Here is a 22,436-nt window from a genome sequence, read left to right as displayed (position 1 = left end):
GTTGTCATAACCAGGAAGTTACAGGAGACTACAGTGACAATTTAGACTAGCTGGTAAGCATGGAGACGGCCGATGACTGATGGCTCCATCTCTGGTTGTTTCCATGGGTATGATGAACCCACAAAAACCATTTGACTCAAATGACCTGTTTCGTTCCGTTGTCACCTCTCTCTCTCTCTCTCTCTCTCTCTCTCTCTCTCTCTCTCTCTCTCTCTCTCTCTCTCTCTCTCTCTCTCTCTCTCTCTCTCTGTCTCTGTCTCTGTCTCTGTCTCTGTCTCTCTCTGTCTCTCTCTGTCTCTCTCTCTCTCTCTCTCTCTCTCTCTCTCTCTCTCTCTCTCTCTCTCTCTCTCTCTGTCTCTGTCTCTGTCTCTGTCTCTGTCTCTGTCTCTGTCTCTGTCTCTCTCTGTCTCTCTCTGTCTCTCTCTGTCTCTCTCTGTCTCTCTCTCTCTCTCTCTCTCTCTCTCTCTCTCTCTCTCTCTCTCTCTCTCTCTGTCTCTCTGTCTCTCTGTCTCTCTGTCTCTCTCTCTCTCTCTCTCTCTCTCTCTCTCTCTCTCTCTCTCTCTCTGTCTCTGTCTCTCTCTCTCTCTCTCTCTCTCTCTCTCTGTATCTGTCTCTGTCTCTGTCTCTCACTCTCTCTCTCTCTCTCTCTCTCTCTCTCTCTCTCTCTCTCTCTCTCTCTCTCTCTCTCTCTCTGTCTCTGTCTCTGTCTCTGTCTCTGTCTCTGTCTCTGTCTCTCACTCTCTCTCTCTCTCTCTCTCTCTCTCTCTCTCTCTCTCTCTCTCTCTCTCTCTCTTCTCTCTCTCTCTCTCTCTCTCTCTCTCTCTGTCTCTGTCTCTGTCTCTGTCTCTGTCTCTGTCTCTGTCTCTGTCTCTGTCTCTGTCTCTGTCTCTCTCTCTCTCTCTCTCTCTCTCTCTCTCTCTCTCTGTCTCTGTCTCTGTCTCTGTCTCTGTCTCTGTCTCTGTCTCTGTCTCTGTCTCTGTCTCTGTCTCTGTCTCTCTCTGTCTCTCTCTGTCTCTCTCTGTCTCTCTCTGTCTCTCTCTCTCTCTCTCTCTCTCTCTCTCTCTCTCTCTCTCTATCTCTCTCTCCTCTTGTCTCTCTGTCTCTCTGTCTCTCTGTCTCTCTCTCTCTCTCTCTCTCTCTCTCTCTCTCTCTCTCTCTCTCTCTGTCTCTGTCTCTCTCTCTCTCTCTCTCTCTCTCTCTCTCTCTCTCTCTTCTCTCTGTCTCTGTCTCTGTCTCTGTCTCTGTCTCTGTCTCTGTCTCTGTCTCTCTCTGTCTCTCTCTGTCTCTCTCTTTTTTCTCTGTCTCTCTCTCTCTCTCTCTCTCTCTCTCTCTCTCTCTCTCTCTCTCTCTCTCTCTCTCTGTCTCTCTGTCTCTCTGTCTCTCTTCTCTCTCTCTCTCTCTCTCTCTCTCTCTCTCTCTCTCTGTCTCTGTCTCTTCTTCTCTCTCTCTCTCTCTCTCTCTCTGTATCTGTCTCTGTCTCTGTCTCTCACTCTTCTCTCTCTCTCTCTCTCTCTCTCTCTCTTCTCTCTCTCTCTCTCTCTCTCTCTCTGTCTCTGTCTCTGTCTCTGTCTCTGTCTCTGTCTCTGTCTCTCACTCTCTCTCTCTCTCTCTCTCTCTCTCTCTCTCTCTCTCTCTCTCTCTCTCTCTCTCTCTCTCTCTCTCTCTCTCTCTCTCTCTGTCTCTGTCTCTGTCTCTGTCTCTGTCTCTGTCTCTGTCTCTGTCTCTGTCTCTGTCTCTGTCTCTCTCTCTCTCTCTCTCTCTCTCTCTCTCTCTCTCTGTCTCTGTCTCTGTCTCTGTCTCTGTCTCTGTCTCTGTCTCTGTCTCTGTCTCTGTCTCTGTCTCTCACTCTCTCTCTCACTCTCTCTCTCAAGCACTTTATATTGTTTTCTCCAAAGGAAAATGTTTAGCGTGTTACTGCCCAGAATGCCATTCACTCTGCAATATGGCTACATAGAGGTGCTGTGACTCATTGGAATAGTAAATAAATAATAAAAGTGTTTGTGAGAACTTGTGAATGTAATAGAAGATATCTTTATTAACACTGTCAACATGTGACTGACACACAAATGGCTCTTCTGTTTTAGGGTATTCTCCCATGACCATCCTTCCAAAAATCCTCTCGTACTTTTTTGGTTTTTGGCCTCAAAAAAAGAACACGTCGAAGATATTACTATTTATACAGACCTGTGTCGTTGGGTGTTTGAATGTGGTGTAGATAAAGATTATTTAGGCTGCGGCGTCGTTTGCTGTGTCTCTCAAAGGGGTTTGATAGTCTGTAACCGTGACACAAAGTTACAAAGACTCATTTTGCATCATATATTTCTGTTAGAACGACTGGCAGAAGAATATGGCTGTCGTCTAGGACCATGGATAAATAGATTCTTCATCAAATGATTTGAAAATATATATGAGGATATTCCTCTAAGAATGAAGGCCTGTTTGTGATGATTATTTATCCAAGAACAACTCCCGTCAGCAGCAACAACTCTCGTCAGCAGCAACAACTCTCATCAGCAGCAACAACTCTCGTCAGCAGCAACAACTCTCGTCAGCAGCAACAACTCTCATCAGCAGCAACAACTCCCGTCAGCAGCAACAACTCTCGTCAGCAGCAACAACTCTCATCAGCAGCAACAACTCCCGTCAGCAGCAACACAAACAAAACCACACAGAGAGACACCGTAGGGCAGCGGTCTCCAACAGGTTGATGGTGAGCTACCAGAACACTTATGAGAAGCTGGTCCACCAATTCTGAAAGGTCATGCAATTTTCACGTTCCTCCGCAAACTGTCATAAACAAATCTCACAATTATTAGACCCCTCAAGCTCTCAGCTCCTATCTAATCAACCCCTCAAGCTCCCAGCTCCTATCTAATCAACCCCTCAAGCTCCCAGCTCCTTCACCTCATTTGCTCACATCGTATATAGACTTGTTTATACTGTATTATTGACTGTATGTTTGTTTTACTCCATGTGTAACTCTGTGTCGTGTGTCGAACTGCTATGCTTTATCTTGGCCAGGTTGCAATTGTAAATGAGAACTTGTTCTCAACTTGCCTACCTGGTTAAATAAAGGGGAAATAAATAAAACATAAATAAAAACCCCTCAAACTCCCAGCTCCTATCTAATCAACACCAAGCTCCCAGCTCCTATCTAATCAACCCTCAAACTCCCAGCTCCTATCTAATCAACCCCTCAAACTCCCAGCTCCTATCTAATCAACACCAAACTCCCAGCTCCTATCTAATCAACACCAAGCTCCCAGCTCCTATCTAATCAACCCCTCGAGCTCCTATCTAATCAACACCAAGCTCCCAGCTCCTATCTAATCAACCCCTCGAGCTCCTATCTAATCAACACCAAGCTCCCAGCTCCTATCTAATCAACCCCTCGAGCTCCTATCTAATCAACCCTCAAACTCCCAGCTCCTATCAAATCAACGCAACATTGACATTATCCCACCCCTGGTTAGACACTATTGGCTTAAAAAGCCAAACCTAACACTATCTACCAATTAATTTCCAACAATATTTCCCCTGTCTGTCTTGCGTGCATTTGTCCATCACTCCGTGTGAAGCCAGTTGATGTGAGAAACATCTTGAGGGTTGACAGAAACACTTTCCCCAAAACCTTCTCAATTAAATGTTAACTGCAAGGTAGGCTTACCTGTCAGAAGTACAGGACCTTCGGAAAGTATTCAGACCCCTTGACCTTTTCCACACACAGAAATGTTTGCAAATTTTATTAAAAATAAAAAAAACAGATACCTTATTTACATAAGTATTCAGACCCTTTGCTATGAGATTCGAAATCTAGCTCAGGTGCATCCTTTTTCCATTGATCATCCTTGAGATGTTTCTTCAACTTGATCGGAGTCCAACCTGTGGTAAATTCAATTGATTGGACATGATTTGGAAAGGCACACACACCTGTCTATATAAGGTCCTACAGTTGACAGTTAATGTCAGAGCAAAAACCAAGCCATGAGGTCGAAGGAATTGTCCGTAGAGCTCAGAGACAGGATTGTGTCGAGGCACAGATCTGGGGAAGGGTACCAGATGTTTGGAACAACCAAGACTCTTCTTAGAGCTCGACGCTACGGCTAAACTGGGCAATCGGAGGAGAAGGGCCTTGGTCAGGGAGTTGACCAAGATCACGATATTTAGCTTCAGAGTTCCAATGTGGAGATGGGAGAACCTTCCAGAAGGACAATCATCTCTGCAGCACTTCACCAATCTAGCCTCTATGGTAGAGTGACCAGACGGAAGCCACTCCTCAGTAAAGCCACATCGCTCCTCACTCTTTGGCCTGAATGCCAAGAATCACGTCTGGAGGAAACTTGGCACCATCTCTACAGTGAAGCATGGTGGTGGCAGCATCATGTTGTGGTGGTGTTTTTCAGCGGCACGGACCTGGAGACTAGTCTGGATCAAGGGAAAGATGAACAGAGCGAAGTACAGACAGATCCTTGATGAAAACCTGCTCCAGAGCTCTCAGGTTCTCAGACTGGGGCGAAGGTTCACCTTCCAACAGGACAACAACCCTAAGCACACAGCCAAGACAACGCAGGAGTGGGTTGGGACAAGTCTCTGAATGTCCTTGAGTGGCCCAGACAGAGCCCAAACATCTCTGTAGAGACCTGAAAATAGCTGTGCAGCGAAGCTCCCCATCCAACCTGACAGAGCTTGAGAGGATCTGCAGAGAAGAGAGGGAAACTCCCCAAAATACAGGTGTGCCAAGTTTGTAGCGTCATACCCAAGAAGACTCGAGGCTGTAATCGCTGCCAAAGGTGCTTCAACAAAGTACTGAGTAAAGGGTCTGAATACACGTACATGTCATATTTCCCCTTTCAAAATTAAATACATTGGCAAAAATGTCTAAACCTTGTTTTCACTTTGTCATTATGGGGTATTGTGATGTCGTTATGGGGTATTGTGATGTCATTATGGGGTATTGTGATGTCATTATGGGGTATTGTGTGTAGATTGATGAGGGGGGGGACATTTAATGCATTTTAGAATAAGGCTGTAACGTAATAAAATGTGGAAAATATAAAGGGGTCTGAATACTTTCCGAAGGCACTGTATCTCATGAGTAAGTATGTAATTGATGTGCCATAAAACGAGCAGCAACAGTACAAGTCCATCACTAGATGGAATCCACAAAGCCACTGAACAGTAGGACTGACCATTCCTACCTCACAGCCCAGGCCCAGCTGCCTCCTGCCTCCTACTACCTCACAGCCCAGGCCCAGCTGACTCCTGCCTCCTACTACCTCACAGCCCAGGCCCAGCTGACTCCTACCTCACAGCCCAGGCCCAGCATAATCCTGCCTCCTACTACCTCACAGCCCAAGCCCAGCGGACTCCTGCTCCTACTACCTCACAGCCCAGGCCCAGCGGACTCCTACCTCACAGCCCAGGCCCAGCATAATCCTGCCTCCTACTACCTCACAGCCCAGGCCCAGCGGACTCCTGCCTCCTACTGCCTCACAGCCCAGGCCCAGCGGACTCCTGCCTCCTACTACCTCACAGCCCAGGCCCAGCAGACTCCTGCCTCCTATCTCACAGCCCAGGCCCAGCTGACTCCTGCCTCCTCCTACCTCACAGCACAGGCCCAGCTGACTCCTGCCTCCTACTACCTCACAGCCCAGGCCCAGCTGCCTCCTGCCTCCTACCTCACAGCCCAGGCCCAGCTGACTCCTGCCTCCTACCTCACAGCCCAGGCCCAGCTGAATCCTGCCTCCTACTATCTCACAGCCCAGGCCCAGCTGCCTCCTGCCTCCTGCTACCTCACTGCCCAGGCCCAGCTGACTCCTGCCTCCTACTTCACAGCCCAGGCCCAGCTGACTCCTGCCTCCTACCTCACAGCCCAGGCCCAGCTGCCTCCTGCCTCCTACCTCACAGCCCAGGCCCAGCTGACTCCTGCCTCCTAATACCTCACAGCCCAGGCCCAGCTGACTCCTGCCTCCTCCTACCTCACAACCCAGGCCCAGTTGAATCCTGCCTCCTACTACCTCACAGCCCAGGCCCAGCTGCCTCCTGCCTCCTACCTCACAGCCCAGGCCTAGCTGAATCCTGCCTCCTACTACCTCACAGCCCAGGTCCACCTGCCTCTTGCCTCACAGCCCAGGCCCAGCTGACTCCTGCCTCCTACCTCACAGCCCAGGCCCAGCTGCCTCCTGCCTCCTACCTCACAGCCCAGGCCCAGCTGACTCCTGCCTCCTCCTACCTCACAGCCCAGGCCCAGCTGAATCCTGCCTCCTACTACCTCACAGCCCAGGCCCAGTTGACTCCTGCTCCTACTACCTCACAGCCCAGGCCCAGATGACTCCTGCCTCCTACTACCTCACAGCCCAGAACCAGCGGACTCCTGCCTCCTACTACCTAACAGCCCAGGCCCAGCTAACTCCTGCCTCCTACCTCACAGCCCAGGCCCTCACAACCCAGGCCCAGCTGAATCCTGCCTCCTACTACCTCACAGCCCAGGCCCAGCTGACTCCTGCCTCCTACCTCACAGCCCAGGCCCAGCTGACTCCTGCCTCCTACCTCACAGCCCAGGCCCAGCTGACTCCTGCCTCCTACCTCACAGCCCAGGCCCAGCTGACTCCTGCCTCCTACTACCTCACAGCCCAGGCCCAGCAGACTCCTGCCTCCTCCTACCTCACAGCCCAGGCCCAGTTGAATCCTGCCTCCTACTACCTCACAGCCCAGGCCCAGCTGACTCCTGCCTCCTACCTCACAGCCCAGGCCTAGCTGAATCCTGCCTCCTACTACCTCACAGCCAAGGCCCAGCTGAATCCTGCCTCCTACTACCTCACAGCCCAGGCCCAGCTGACTCCTGCCTCCTACTACCTCACAGCCCAGGCCCAGCGGACTCCTGCCTCCTACCTCACAGCCCAGGCCCAGATGACTCCTGCCTCCTACTACCTCACAGCCCAGGCCCAGCATAATCCTGCCTCCTACTACCTCACAGCCCAGGCCCAGCGGACTCCTGCCTCCTACTACCTCACAGCCCAGGCCCAGCAGACTCCTGCCTCCTACCTCACAGCCCAGGCCCAGCAGACTCCTGCCTACTACCTCACAGCCCAGGCCCAGCATACTCCTGCCTCCTACTACCTCACAGCCCAGGCCCAGCGGACTCCTGCCTCCTACCTCACAGCACAGGCCCAGCATACTCCTGCCTCCTACTACCTCACAGCCCAGGCCCAGCATACTCCTGCCTCCTACTACCTCACAGCCCAGGCCCAGCGGACTCCTGCCTCCTACTACCTCACAGCCCAGGCCCAGCTGCCTCCTGCCTCCTACCTCACAGCCCAGGCCCAGCTGACTCCTGCCTCCTACCTCACAGCCCAGGCCCAGCTGAATCCTGCCTCCTACTATCTCACAGCCCAGGCCCAGCTGCCTCCTGCCTCCTGCTACCTCACTGTCCAGGCCCAGCTGACTCCTGCCTCCTACCTCACAGCCCAGGCCCAGCTGACTCCTGCCTCCTACCTCACAGCCCAGGCCCAGCTGCCTCCTGCCTCCTACCTCACAGCCCAGGCCCAGCTGACTCCTGCCTCCTACTACCTCACAGCCCAGGCCCAGCTGACTCCTGCCTCCTACCTCACAGCCCAGGCCTAGCTGAATCCTGCCTCCTACTACCTCACAGCCCAGGCCCAGCTGACTCCTGCCTCCTACCTCACAGCCCAGGCCCAGCTGAATCCTGCCTCCTACCTCACAGCCCAGGCCCAGCTGACTCCTGCCTCCTACCTCACAGCCCAGGCCCAGCTGACTCCTGCCTCCTACCTCACAGCCCAGGCCCAGCTGACTCCTGCCTCCTACTACCTCACAGCCCAGGCCCAGCTGACTCCTGCCTCCTACTACCTCACAGCCCAGGCCCAGCTGACTCCTGCCTCCTACTATCTCACAGCCCAGGCCCAGCTGCCTCCTGCCTCTTACCTCACAGCCCAGGCCCAGCTGAATCCTGCCTCCTACTACCTCACAGCCCAGGCCCAGCTGACTCCTGCCTCCTACTACCTCACAGCCCAGGCCCAGCATACTCCTGCCTCCTCCTACCTCACAGCCCAGGCCCAGCTGAATCCTGCATCCTACTACCTCATAGCCCAGGCCCAGTGCCTCCTGCCTCCTACTACCTCACAGCCCAGGCCCAGCTGACTCCTGCCTCCTACTACCTCACAGCCCAGGCCTAGCTGAATCCTGCCTCCTACCTCACAGCCCAGGCCCAGCAGACTCCTGACTCCTCCTACCTCACAGCCCAGGCCCAGCAGACTCCTGCCTCCTACTACCTCACAGCCCAGGCCCAGCGGACTCCTGCTCCTACTACCTCACAGCCCAGGCCCAGCTGACTCCTGCCTCCTACCTCACAGCCAGGCCCAGCGGACTCCTACCTCACAGCCCAGGCCCAGCTGACTCCTGCCTCCTATCTCACAGCCCAGGCCCAGCTGACTATTGCCTTCTAATACCTCACAGGCCAGTCTCAGCTGGCTCTCTGAGGTAGGAGGAGACAGGAGGGGCAGCTGGGCCTGTCCTGTCTGACAGGGTAATGACTGTGACTGATTCCTGACTGCCTTTGTCCCGACTCTCCTGCCCAACAAGGCCTGACCCAGTGACAAGGTAATGGTCTGATTGCAGGGTGTCACTGTGTTTTCTTCCTTACACCAGTCTTTACACTTCAGTAGAACACCGGGCCGGGCAGCACTCCTGCCTAGACTGGCCCAAAGGACATGACATTAGAACACTTGGCCATGCAGAGGTCCTGCCCAGACTGGCCCTAGAGCCAACAGCCAAGACATGACACCCACAGCATAACTCTGAAACTACCCTATTTGATTCTGGTGCTGATGTAGTGTGAGTTTGGATGTTTCATCGTAGAACCGGATGGGCATAGGCAGAACCAATTATATTGGAGTTGGGCCACATTTTAGAATGGAGGCAATGGTAGTGGCTTTTGGACATTTCATGATGATAATTTGGAATTTTGGACATGTCATTGTTTAAATTCAGAAAATTATGTGAACTGCTATTGAAATATTGCCCAATGGGAGCCAACACGACTACCAGGGGATGTAGTGTCATATTAAATGGGGCTCTAACATGACTACCAGGGGATGTAGTGTCATATTAAATGGGGCTCTAACATGACTACCAGGGGATGTAGTGTCATGTTAAATGGGGCTCTAACACGACTACCAGGGAATGTAGTGTCATGTTAAATGGGGCTCTAACACGACTACCAGGGGATGTAGTGTCATGTTAAATGGGGCTCTAACACGACTACCAGGGAATGTAGTGTCATGTTAAATGGGGCTCTAACACGACTACCAGGGCATGTAGTGTCATGTTAAATGGGGCTCTAACACGACTACCAGGGGATGTATTGTCATGTTAAATGGGGCTCTAACACGACTACCAGGGGATGTAGTGTCATGTTAAATGGGGCTCTAACACGACTACCAGGGGATGTAGTGTCATGTTAAATGGGGCTCTAACACGACTACCAGGGGATGTAGTGTCATGTTAAATGGGGCTCTAACACGACTACCAGGGAATGTAGTGTCATGTTAAATGGGGCTCTAACACGACTACCAGGGGATGTAGTGTCATGTTAAATGGGGCTCTAACACGACTACCAGGGGATGTAGTGTCATGTTAAATGGGGCTCTAACACGACTACCAGGGCATGTAGTGTCATGTTAAATGGGGCTCTAACACGACTACCAGGGCATGTAGTGTCATGTTAAATGGGGCTCTAACACGACTACCAGGGCATGTAGTGTCATGTTAAATGGGGCTCTAACACGACTACCAGGGGATGTATTGTCATGTTAAATGGGGCTCTAACACGACTACCAGGGGATGTAGTGTCATGTTAAATGGGGCTCTAACACGACTACCAGGGGATGTAGTGTCATGTTAAATGGGGCTCTAACACGACTACCAGGGCATGTAGTGTCATGTTAAATGGGGCTCTAACACGACTACCAGGGCATGTAGTGTCATGTTAAATGGGGCTCTAACACGACTACCAGGGGATGTAGTGTCATGTTAAATGGGGCTCTAACACGACTACCAGGGGATGTAGTGTCATGTTAAATGGGGCTCTAACATGACTACCAGGGGATGTAGTGTCATGTTAAATGGGGCTCTAACACGACTACCAGGGCATGTAGTGTCATGTTAAATGGGGCTCTAACACGACTACCAGGGGATGTAGTGTCATGTTAAATGGGGCTCTAACACGACTACCAGGGGATGTAGTGTCATGTTAAATGGGGCTCTAACACGACTACCAGGGGACGTATTGTCATGTTAAATGGGGCTCTAACATGACTACCAGGGGATGTAGTGTCATGTTAAATGGGGCTCTAACACGACTACCAGGGGATGTAGTGTCATGTTAAATGGGGCTCTAACATGACTACCAGGGGATGTAGTGTCATGTTAAATGGGGCTCTAACACGACTACCAGGGCATGTAGTGTCATGTTAAATGGGGCTCTAACACGACTACCAGGGGATGTAGTGTCATGTTAAATGGGGCTCTAACACGACTACCAGGGGATGTAGTGTCATATTAAATGGGGCTCTAACACGACTACCAGGGGATGTAGTGTCATGTTAAATGGGGCTCTAACACGACTACCAGGGGATGTAGTGTCATGTTAAATGGGGCTCTAACACGACTACCAGGGCATGTAGTGTCATGTTAAATGGGGCTCTAACACGACTACCAGGGCATGTAGTGTCATGTTAAATGGGGCTCTAACACGACTACCAGGGGATGTAGTGTCATGTTAAATGGGGCTCTAACACGACTACCAGGGGATGTAGTGTCATGTTAAATGGGGCTCTAACACGACTACCAGGGGATGTAGTGTCATGTTAAATGGGGCTCTAACACGACTACCAGGGGATGTAGTGTCATATTAAATGGGGCTCTAACACGACTACCAGGGCATGTAGTGTCATGTTAAATGGGGCTCTAACACGACTACCAGGGCATGTAGTGTCATGTTAAATGGGGCTCTAACACGACTACCAGGGGATGTAGTGTCATGTTAAATGGGGCTCTAACACGACTACCAGGGGATGTAGTGTCATGTTAAATGGGGCTCTAACACGACTACCAGGGCATGTAGTGTCATGTTAAATGGGGCTCTAACACGACTACCAGGGGATGTAGTGTCTTGTTAAATGGGGCTCTAACACGACTACCAGGGGATGTAGTGTCATGTTAAATGGGGCTCTAACACGACTACCAGGGGATGTAGTGTCATGTTAAATGGGGCTCTAACACGACTACCAGGGGATGTAGTGTCATGTTAAATGGGGCTCTAACACGACTACCAGGGCATGTAGTGTCATGTTAAATGGGGCTCTAACACGACTACCAGGGCATGTAGTGTCATGTTAAATGGGGCTCTAACACGACTACCAGGGCATGTAGTGTCATGTTAAATGGGGCTCTAACACGACTACCAGGGGATGTAGTGTCATGTTAAATGGGGCTCTAACACGACTACCAGGGCATGTAGTGTCATGTTAAATGGGGCTCTAACACGACTACCAGGGGATGTAGTGTCATGTTAAATGGGGCTCTAACATGACTACCAGGGGATGTAGTGTCATGTTAAATGGGGCTCTAACACGACTACCAGGGGATGTAGTGTCATGTTAAATGGGGCTCTAACACGACTACCAGAGAATGTAGTGTCATGTTAAATGGGGCTCTAACACGACTACCAGGGGATGTAGTGTCATGTTAAATGGGGCTCTAACACGACTACCAGGGGATGTAGTGTCATGTTAAATGGGGCTCTAACACGACTACCAGGGGATGTAGTGTCTTGTTAAATGGGGCTCTAACACGACTACCAGGGGATGTAGTGTCATGTTAAATGGGGCTCTAACACGACTACCAGGGGATGTAGTGTCATGTTAAATGGGGCTCTAACACGACTACCAGGGGATGTAGTGTCATGTTAAATGGGGCTCTAACACGACTACCAGGGCATGTAGTGTCATGTTAAATGGGGCTCTAACACGACTACCAGGGCATGTAGTGTCATGTTAAATGGGGCTCTAACACGACTACCAGGGCATGTAGTGTCATGTTAAATGGGGCTCTAACACGACTACCAGGGCATGTAGTGTCATGTTAAATGGGGCTCTAACACGACTACCAGGGCATGTAGTGTCATGTTAAATGGGGCTCTAACACGACTACCAGGGGATGTAGTGTCATGTTAAATGGGGCTCTAACACGACTACCAGGGGATGTAGTGTCATGTTAAATGGGGCTCTAACACGACTACCAGGGGATGTAGTGTCATGTTAAATGGGGCTCTAACACGACTACCAGGGGATGTAGTGTCATGTTAAATGGGGCTCTAACACGACTACCAGGGCATGTAGTGTCATGTTAAATGGGGCTCTAACACGACTACCAGGGGATGTAGTGTCATGTTAAATGGGGCTCTAACACGACTACCAGGGGATGTAGTGTCATGTTAAATGGGGCTCTAACACGACTACCAGGGGATGTAGTGTCATGTTAAATGGGGCTCTAACACGACTACCAGGGGATGTAGTGTCATATTAAATGGGGCTCTAACACGACTACCAGGGGATGTAGTGTCATGTTAAATGGGGCTCTAACACGACTACCAGGGGATGTAGTGTCATGTTAAATGGGGCTCTAACACGACTACCAGGGGATGTAGTGTCATGTTAAATGGGGCTCTAACACGACTACCAGGGGATGTAGTGTCATGTTAAATGGGGCTCTAACACGACTACCAGGGGATGTAGTGTCATGTTAAATGGGGCTCTAACACGACTACCAGGGGATGTAGTGTCATGTTAAATGGGGCTCTAACACGACTACCAGGGGATGTAGTGTCATATTAAATGGGGCTCTAACACGACTACCAGGGGATGTAGTGTCATGTTAAATGGGGCTCTAACACGACTACCAGGGGATGTATTGTCATGTTAAATGGGGCTCTAACACGACTACCAGGGGATGTAGTGTCATGTTAAATGGGGCTCTAACACGACTACCAGGGGATGTATTGTCATGTTAAATGGGGCTCTAACACGACTACCAGGGGATGTAGTGTCATGTTAAATGGGGCTCTAACACGACTACCAGCGGATGTAGTGTCATGTTAAATGGGGCTCTAACACGACTACCAGGGCATGTAGTGTCATGTTAAATGGGGCTCTAACACGACTACCAGGGGATGTAGTGTCTTGTTAAATGGGGCTCTAACACGACTACCAGGGGATGTAGTGTCATGTTAAATGGGGCTCTAACACGACTACCAGGGCATGTAGTGTCATGTTAAATGGGGCTCTAACACGACTACCAGGGGATGTAGTGTCATGTTAAATGGGGCTCTAACACGACTACCAGGGGATGTAGTGTCATGTTAAATGGGGCTCTAACACGACTACCAGGGGATGTAGTGTCATGTTAAATGGGGCTCTAACACGACTACCAGGGGATGTAGTGTCATGTTAAATGGGGCTCTAACACGACTACCAGGGGATGTATTGTCATGTTAAATGGGGCTCTAACACGACTACCAGGGGATGTAGTGTCATATTAAATGGGGCTCTAACACGACTACCAGGGGATGTAGTGTCATGTTAAATGGGGCTCTAACATGACTACCAGGGGATGTAGTGTCATGTTAAATGGGGCTCTAACATGACTACCAGGGGATGTAGTGTCATGTTAAATGGGGCTCTAACACGACTACCAGGGGATGTAGTGTCATGTTAAATGGGGCTCTAACACGACTACCAGGGAATGTAGTGTCATGTTAAATGGGGCTCTAACACGACTACCAGGGGATGTAGTGTCATGTTAAATGGGGCTCTAACACGACTACCAGGGGATGTAGTGTCATGTTAAATGGGGCTCTAACACGACTACCAGGGAATGTAGTGTCATGTTAAATGGGGCTCTAACACGACTACCAGGGGATGTAGTGTCATGTTAAATGGGGCTCTAACACGACTACCAGGGGATGTAGTGTCATGTTAAATGTATTATAATACAGAAACCTCTATATCCCAGCTGTAGATTTATGGCTCTGGGTAGTCATTGGTCCAGAGGTTTTCCTCACAACCTGGAAGTTGTGGTCAGGTCATGTGGTCTGGAAAAGGAGGTGTTTTAGGGGTCAACAGAGAGAGAGAGAGAGAGTGGATGAATATGTTATCATGTTGAAGATCGAATGGTGAGATATAGATCACATTTGTTTCTGGTTTCCCAGATTAAAAGTCAAACGTGTGAAAATGATTTAGCTCCTGTATTGTTAACCTGCTGGCTGTGTGATTGAGGGCAGGGCTGATGAAACCCTATATCTTGTGGTTGTTGTGCTCGTCAGGGATAAAGCCATGCTTCTCTCCTGTCTTTCACGCTAGTCTATGACTTCTTCCAAAATAGCACCCTATAGTGCTCTGATCAAAAGTAATGCATTACACAATGTGCCATTTTGGATGTAATCTTTCTGTTGAGTTGATGGACAGGCCACTCGTATCTCTCCCTCCGATCTTCACACCAAAGCCTGGGGCGCCTCTGTCTGGCAGGGAAACACTGAGGCCACTGCTCAGTTGTATTAGAGACAACATATTCCCTATCTAGCACACTCACATTAAAGGATAAAGGATGCCTAGATCTCTTTATCTCCATCAGCCAAAAGAAAACAGAGATGAAAGGGTTGGTCTGACTGGCCTCCCCCGCACTGCAGAAGCACCAGATAGATAGGCTGGATGGATGTACCGTACAACTCTAGCCAACTCCCACACACAGAGCTTTTTACCCTTTAATGATGCCATCATGATTAGATTGAAGAGTATTCTTCAATCAGAGACCGTGGAAAGGAATAGTCAGAGGTTTTGAAAAAGCAGTCATGGAAGTGGCTAGCCAAGGCCTACCTTCTAAGTAGAGTGACAGTGTCCAGCTGACCACCAGGTGAGGGAACTCTAAGGGACCACTGTTAAGAGAGAGTCAAAACACGTTGAGTATTCTCCTGCAGTTATTATATAAACTGACGTAATTTTGCTGGACCACAGGAAGAGTAGCTGCTGCCTTGGCAGGAACTAATGGGGATCCATAATAAACCACAGGAAGAGTAGCTGCTGCTTTGGCAGGAACTAATGGGGATCCATAATAAACCCCAGGAATAGTAGCTGCTGCCTTGGCAGGAACTAATGGGGATCCGTAATAAACCCCAGGAAGAGTAGCTGCTGCCTTGGCAGGAACTAATGGGTATCCATAATAAAACCCAGGAAGAGTAGCTGCTGCTTTGGCAGGAACTAATGGGGATCCATAATAAACCCCAGGAAGAGTAGCTGCTGCCTTGGCAGGAACTAATGGGGATCCATAATAAACCCCAGGAAGAGTAGCTGCTGCCTTGGCAGGAACTAATGGGGATCCATAATAAACCCCAGGAAGAGTAGCTGCTGCCTTGGCAGGAACTAATGGGGATCCATAATAAACCCCAGGAAGAGTAGCTGCTGCCTTGACAGGAACTAATGGGGATCCATAATAAACCCCAGGAAGAGTAGCTGCTGCTTTGGCAGGAACTAATGGGAATCCATAATGAACCCCAGGAAGAGTAGCTGCTGCTTTGGCAGGAACTAATGGGGATCCATAATAAACCCCAGGAAGAGTAGCTGCTGCCTTGGCAGGAACTAATGGGGATCCATAATAAACCCCAGGAAGAGTAGCTGCTGCCTTGGCAGGAACTAATGGGGATCCATAATAAACCCCAGGAAGAGTAGCTGCTGCCTTGGCAGGAACTAATGGGGATCCATAATAAACCCCAGGAAGAGTAGCTGCTGCCTTGGCAGGAACTAATGGGGATCCATAATAAACCCCAGGAAGAGTAGCTGATGCCTTGGCAGGAACTAATGGGGATCCATAATAAACCCCAGGAAGAGTAGCTGCTGCCTTGGCAGGAACTAATGGGGATCCATAATAAACCCCAGGAAGAGTAGCTGCTGCCTTGACAGGAACTAATGGGGATCCATAATAAACCACAGGAAGAGTAGCTGCTGCTTTGGCAGGAACTAATGGGGATCCATAATAAACCCCAGGAATAGTAGCTGCTGCCTTGGCAGGAACTAATGGGGATCCGTAATAAACCCCAGGAAGAGTAGCTGCTGCCTTGGCAGGAACTAATGGGGATCCATAATAAAACCCAGGAAGAGTAGCTGCTGCTTTGGCAGGAACTAATGGGGATCCATAATAAACCCCAGGAAGAGTAGCTGCTGCCTTGGCAGGAACTAATGGGGATCCATAATAAACCCCAGGAAGAGTAGCTGCTGCCTTGGCAGGAACTAATGGGGATCCATAATAAACCCCAGGAAGAGTAGCTGCTGCCTTGGCAGGAACTAATGGGGATCCATAATAAACCCCAGGAAGAGTAGCTGCTGCCTTGACAGGAACTAATGGGGATCCATAATAAACCACAGGAAGAGTAGCTGCTGCTTTGGCAGGAACTAATGGGGATCCATAATAAACCCCAGGAATAGTAGCTGCTGCCTTGGCAGGAACTAATGGGGATCCGTAATAAACCCCAGGAAGAGTAGCTGCTGCCTTGGCAGGAACTAATGGGGATCCATAATAAAACCCAGGAAGAGTAGCTGCTGCTTTGGCAGGAACTAATGGGGATCCATAATAAACCCCAGGAAGAGTAGCTGCTGCCTTGGCAGGAACTAATGGGGATCCATAATAAACCCCAGGAAGAGTAGCTGCTGCCTTGGCAGGAACTAATGGGGATCCATAATAAACCCCAGGAAGAGTAGCTGCTGCCTTGGCAGGAATAATGGGGATCCATAATAAACCCCAGGAAGAGTAGCTGCTGCCTTGACAGGAACTAATGGGGATCCATAATAAACCCCAGGAAGAGTAGCTGCTGCTTTGGCAGGAACTAATGGGGATCCATAATAAACCCCAGGAAGAGTAGCTGCTGCTTTGGCAGGAACTAATGGGGATCCATAATAAACCCCAGGAAGAGTAGCTGCTGCCTTGGCAGGAACTAATGGGGATCCATAATAAACCCCAGGAAGAGTAGCTGCTGCCTTGGCAGGAACTAATGGGGATCCATAATAAACCCCAGGAAGAGTAGCTGCTGCCTTGGCAGGAACTAATGGGGATCCATAATAAACCCCAGGAAGAGTAGCTGCTGCCTTGGCAGGAACTAATGGGGATCCATAATAAACCCCAGGAAGAGTAGCTGCTGCCTTGGCGGGAACTAATGGGGATCCATAATAAACCCCAGGAAGAGTAGCTGCTGCCTTGGCAGGAACTAATGGGGATCCATAATAAACCCCAGGAAGAGTAGCTGCTGCCTTGGCAGGAACTAATGGGGATCCATAATAAACACCAGGAAGAGTAGCTGCTGCCTTGGCAGGAACTAATGGGGATCCATAATAAACCCCAGGAAGAGTAGCTGCTGCCTTGGCAGGAACTAATGGGGATCCATAATAAACCCCAGGAAGAGTAGCTGCTGCCTTGGCGGGAACTAATGGGGATCCATAATAAACCCCAGGAAGAGTAGCTGCTGCCTTGGCAGGAACTAATGGGGATCCATAATAAACCCCAGGAAGAGTAGCTGCTGCCTTGGCAGGAACTAATGGGGATCCATAATAAACACCAGGAAGAGTAGCTGCTGCCTTGGCAGGAACTAATGGGGATCCATAATAAACCCCAGGAAGAGTAGCTGCTGCCTTGGCAGGAACTAATGGGGATCCATAATAAACCCCAGGAAGAGTAGCTGCTGCCTTGGCGGGAACTAATGGGGATCCATAATAAACCCCAGGAAGGGTAGCTGCTGCCTTGGCAGGAACTAATGGGGATCCATAATAAACCCCAGGAAGAGTAGCTGCTGCCTTGGCAGGAACTAATGGGGATCCATAATAAACCCCAGGAAGAGTAGCTGCTGCCTTGGCAGGAACTAATGGGGATCCATAATAAACACCAGGAAGAGTAGCTGCTGCCTTGGCAGGAACTAATGGGGATCCATAATAAACCCCAGGAAGAGTAGCTGCTGCCTTGACAGGAACTAATGGGGATCCATAATAAACCCCAGGAAGAGTAGCTGCTGCCTTGGCAGGAACTAATGGGGATCCATAATAAACCCCAGGAAGAGTAGCTGCTGTCTTGACAGGAACTAATGGGGATCCATAATAAACCCCAGGAAGAGTAGCTGCTGCCTTGGCAGGAACTAATGGGGATCCATAATAAACACCAGGAAGAGTAGCTGCTGCCTTGGCAGGAACTAATGGGGATCCATAATAAACCCCAGGAAGAGTAGCTGCTGCCTTGGCAGGAACTAATGGGGATCCATAATAAACCCCAGGAAGAGTAGCTGCTGCCTTGGCAGGAACTAATGGGGATCCATAATAAACCCCAGGAAGAGTAGCTGCTGCCTTGGCAGGAACTAATGGGGATCCATAATAAACCCCAGGAAGAGTAGCTGCTGCCTTGGCAGGAACTAATGGGGATCCATAATAAACCCCAGGAAGAGTAGCTGCTGCCTTGGCAGGAACTAATGGGGATCCATAATAAACCCCAGGAAGAGTAGCTGCTGCCTTGGCAGGAACTAATGGGGATCCATAATAAACCCCAGGAAGAGTAGCTGCTGCCTTGACAGGAACTAATGGGGATCCATAATAAACCCCAGGAAGAGTAGCTGCTGCCTTGGAAGGAACTAATGGGGATCCATAATAAACCCCAGGAAGAGTAGCTGCTGCCTTGGCAGGAACTAATGGGGATCCATAATAAACCCCAGGAAGAGTAGCTGCTGTCTTGACAGGAACTAATGGGGATCCATAATAAACCCCAGGAAGAGTAGCTGCTGCCTTGGCAGGAACTAATGGGGATCCATAATAAACCCCAGGAAGAGTAGCTGCTGCCTTGGCAGGAACTAATGGGGATCCATAATAAACCACAGGAAGAGTAGCTTCTGCCTTGGCAGGAACTAATGAGGATCCATAATAAACCCCAGGAAGAGTAGCTGCTGCCTTGGCAGGAACTAATGGGGATCCATAATAAACCCCAGGAAGAGTAGCTGCTGCCTTGGCAGGAACTAATGGGGATCCATAATAAACCCCAGGAAGAGTAGCTGCTGCCTTGACAGGAACTAATGGGGATCCATAATAAACCCCAGGAAGAGTAGCTGCTGCCTTGGCAGGAACTAATGGGGATCCATAATAAACCCCAGGAAGAGTAGCTGCTGCCTTGGCAGGAACTAATGGGGATCCATAATAAACCCCAGGAAGAGTAGCTGCTGCCTTGGCAGGAACTAATGGGGATCCATAATAAACCCCAGGAAGAGTAGCTGCTGCCTTGACAGGAACTAATGGGGATCCATAATAAACCCCAGGAAGAGTAGCTGCTGCCTTGGCAGGAACTAATGGGGATCCATAATAAACCCCAGGAAGAGTAGCTGCTGCCTTGGCAGGAACTAATGGGGATCCATAATAAACCCCAGGAAGAGTAGCTGCTGCCTTGGCAGGAACTAATGGGGATCCATAATAAACCCCAGGAAGAGTAGCTGCCACCTTGGCAGGAATTAATGGGGATCCATAATAAACCCCAGGAAGAGTAGCTGCTGCCTTGGCAGGAACTAATGGGGATCCATAATAAACCCCAGGAAGAGTAGCTGCTGCCTTGGCAGGAACTAATGGGGATCCATAATAAACCACAGGAAGAGTAGCTGCTGCCTTGGCAGGAACTAATGGGGATCCATAATAAACCCCAGGAAGAGTAGCTGCTGTCTCTATTGGCCTCCATAATAAATACAATGCGGTGCAGTGGAGTTAGTGCGGTGGAGTTGGTGCAGTGAAGTTAGCATGGTGCAGTGGAGTTAGTGTGGTGCAGTGGAGTTAGTGTGGTGCAGTGGAGTTAGTGTTGTGCAGTGGAGTTAGTGCGGTGCAGTGGAGTTGGTGCAGTGAAGTTAGTGCAGTGGAGTTAGTGCGGTGCAGTGAAAATGGTGGAGTTAGTGTGGTGCAGTGAAGTTGGTGCAGTGGAGTAAGTGTGGTGCAGTGGAGTTAGTGTGGTGCAGTGAAGTTGGTGCAGTGGAGTTAGTGTGGTGCAGTGGAGTTAGTGTGGTGCAGTGGAGTTGGTGCGGTGGAGTTAGTGCGGTGCAGTGGAGTTAGTGCGGTGCAGTGGAGTTAGTGCGGTGCAGTGGAGTTAGTGCGGTGCAGTTGAGTTAGTGTACTACGGTGCAGTGGAGTTAGTGTACTATGGTGCAGTGGAGTTAGTGTACTATGGTGCAGTGAAGTTAGTGTTCTACGGTGCAGTGAAGTTAGTGTACTACGGTGCAGTGGAGTTAGTGTTCTACGGTGCAGTGAAGTTAGTGTACTACGGTGCAGTGGAGTTAGTGCACTATGGTGCAGTGAAGTTAGTGTGGTGCAGTGTAGTTAGTGTTCTACGGTGCAGTTAAGTTAGTGTTCTACGGTGCAGTGAAGTTAGTGTACTACGGTGCAGTGGAGTTAGTGTTCTACGGTGCAGTGAAGTTAGTGTACTACGGTGCAGTGGAGTTAGTGCACTAAGGTGTAGTGAAGTTAGTGTACTACGGTGCAGTGAAGTTAGTGTTCTACGGTGCAGTGAAGTTAGTGTACTACGGTGCAGTGGAGTTAGTGCGGTGCAGTGTAGTTAGTGTTCTACGGTGCAGTGACGTTAGTTCGGTGCAGTGGAGTTAGTGTACTACGGTGCAGAGGAGTTAGTGCACTACGGTGCAGTGGATTTAGTGTACTACGGTGCAGTGGAGTTAGTGTACAATGGTGCAGTGGAGTTAGTGTACTACGGTGCAGTGGAGTTGGTGTACTACGGTGAAGTGGAGTTAGTATGATGCAGTGGAGTTAGTGTACTACGGTGCAGTGAAGTTAGTGTTCTACGGTGCAGTGGAGTTAGTGCACTATGGTGCAGTGAAGTTAGTGTACTACGGTGCAGTGGAGTTAGTGTACTACGGTGCAGTGGAGTTAGTGTACTACGGTGCAGTGGAGTTAGTGTACTACGGTGCAGTGGAGTTAGTGTACTACGGTGCAGTGGAGTTAGTGTACTACGGTGCAGTGGAATTAGTGTACTACGGTGCAGTGGAGTTAGTATGATGCAGTGGAGTTAGTATGATGCAGTGGAGTTAGTGTACTACGGTGCAGTGGAGTTAGTATGATGCAGTGGAGTTAGTGTACTACGGTGCAGTGGAGTTAGTGTACTATGGTGCAGTGGAGTTAGTGTACTACGGTGCAGTGGAATTAGTGTACTACGGTGCAGTGGAGTTAGTATGATGCAGTGGAGTTAGTGTACTATGGTGCAGTGGAGTTAGTATGATGCAGTGGAGTTAGTATGATGCAGTGGAGTTAGTGTACTACGGTGCAGTGGAGTTAGTGTACTACGGTGCAGTGGAGTTAGTGTACTACGGTGCAGTGGAGTTAGTGTTCTACGGTGCAGTGGAGTTAGTGTACTACGGTGCAGTGGAGTTAGTGTACTATGGTGCAGTGGAGTTAGTGTACTACGGTGCAGTGGAGTTAGTGTACTATGGTGCAGTGGAGTTAGTGTACTATGGTGCAGTGGAGTTAGTGTACTACGGTGCAGTGGAGTTAGTGTACTATGGTGCAGTGGAGTTAGTGTACTATGGTGCAGTGGAGTTAGTGTACTATGGTGCAGTGGAGTTAGTGTACTATGGTGCAGTGGAGTTAGTGTACTACGGTGCAGTGGAGTTAGTGTACTATGGTCTCCTGACCCCTCCTGTCTCTGCCTCCAGTATTTATGCTGCAGTAGTTTATGTGTCGGGGGGGCTAGGGTAAGTTTGTTATATCTGGAGTACTTCTCCTGTCCTATTCGGTGTCCTGTGTGAATCTAAGTGTGAGTTCTCTAATTCTCTCCTTCTCTCTTTCTTTCTCTCTCTCGGAGGACCTGAGCCCTAGGACCATGCCCCAGGACTACCTGACATGATGACTCCTTGCTGTCCCCAGTCCACCTGGCCGTACTGCTGCTCCAGTTTCAACTGTTCTGACTTATTATTATTCGACCATGCTGGTCATTTATGAACATTTGAACATCTTGGCCATGTTCTGTTATAATCTCCACCCGGCACAGCCAGAAGAGGACTGGCCACCCCACATATTCTGGTTCCTCTCTAGGTTTCTTCCTAGGTTTTGGCCTTTCTAGGGAGTTTTTCCTAGCCACCGTGCTTCTACACCTGCATTGCTTGCTGTTTGGGGTTTTAGGCTGGGTTTCTGTACAGCACTTTGAGATATCAGCTGATGTACGAAGGGCTTTATAAATACATTTGATTTGATTTTGGTGCAGTGGAGTTAGTGTACTATGGTGCAGTGGAGTTAGTGTACTACGGTGCAGTGGAGTTAGTGTACTACGGTGCAGTGGAGTTAGTATGATGCAGTGGAGTTAGT

General features: G+C 49.7%; 2 protein-coding genes across 4 annotated transcripts in view; both read left to right on the top strand.

Moving 5' to 3' along the window:
* Positions 1-490, top strand: part of ube2g2 (ubiquitin-conjugating enzyme E2G 2 (UBC7 homolog, yeast)) — a 27,892-nt gene extending 27,402 nt beyond the window's left edge. The window contains exon 6 of one of the 3 annotated variants that reach the window (XM_036959512.2): positions 1-490. This exon is cut by the window's left edge and continues 292 nt beyond it. The gene's annotated coding sequence lies outside the window, so the exon portion shown is untranslated. The other 2 variants (XM_036959513.2, XM_090216355.1) reach the window with 2 other exon arrangements.
* Positions 1-22,000, top strand: part of LOC110502201 (unconventional myosin-X) — a 270,516-nt gene extending 248,516 nt beyond the window's left edge. The window contains exon 29 of the mRNA XM_090216354.1: positions 21,937-22,000. Coding sequence (XP_090072480.1) covers positions 21,937-21,950 — 14 coding nt within the window. The 3' untranslated portion in view covers positions 21,951-22,000. The remainder of the gene's footprint in view (positions 1-21,936) is intronic.
* Positions 22,001-22,436: the final 436 nt, after the last annotated feature.

Source organism: Oncorhynchus mykiss, chromosome 22, assembly GCF_057628025.1.
Source record: "Oncorhynchus mykiss isolate SJ-2025 chromosome 22, ASM5762802v1, whole genome shotgun sequence".
Lineage (NCBI taxonomy): Eukaryota > Metazoa > Chordata > Actinopteri > Salmoniformes > Salmonidae > Oncorhynchus > Oncorhynchus mykiss.
This window is presented reverse-complemented; position numbering and strand designations above follow the sequence as displayed.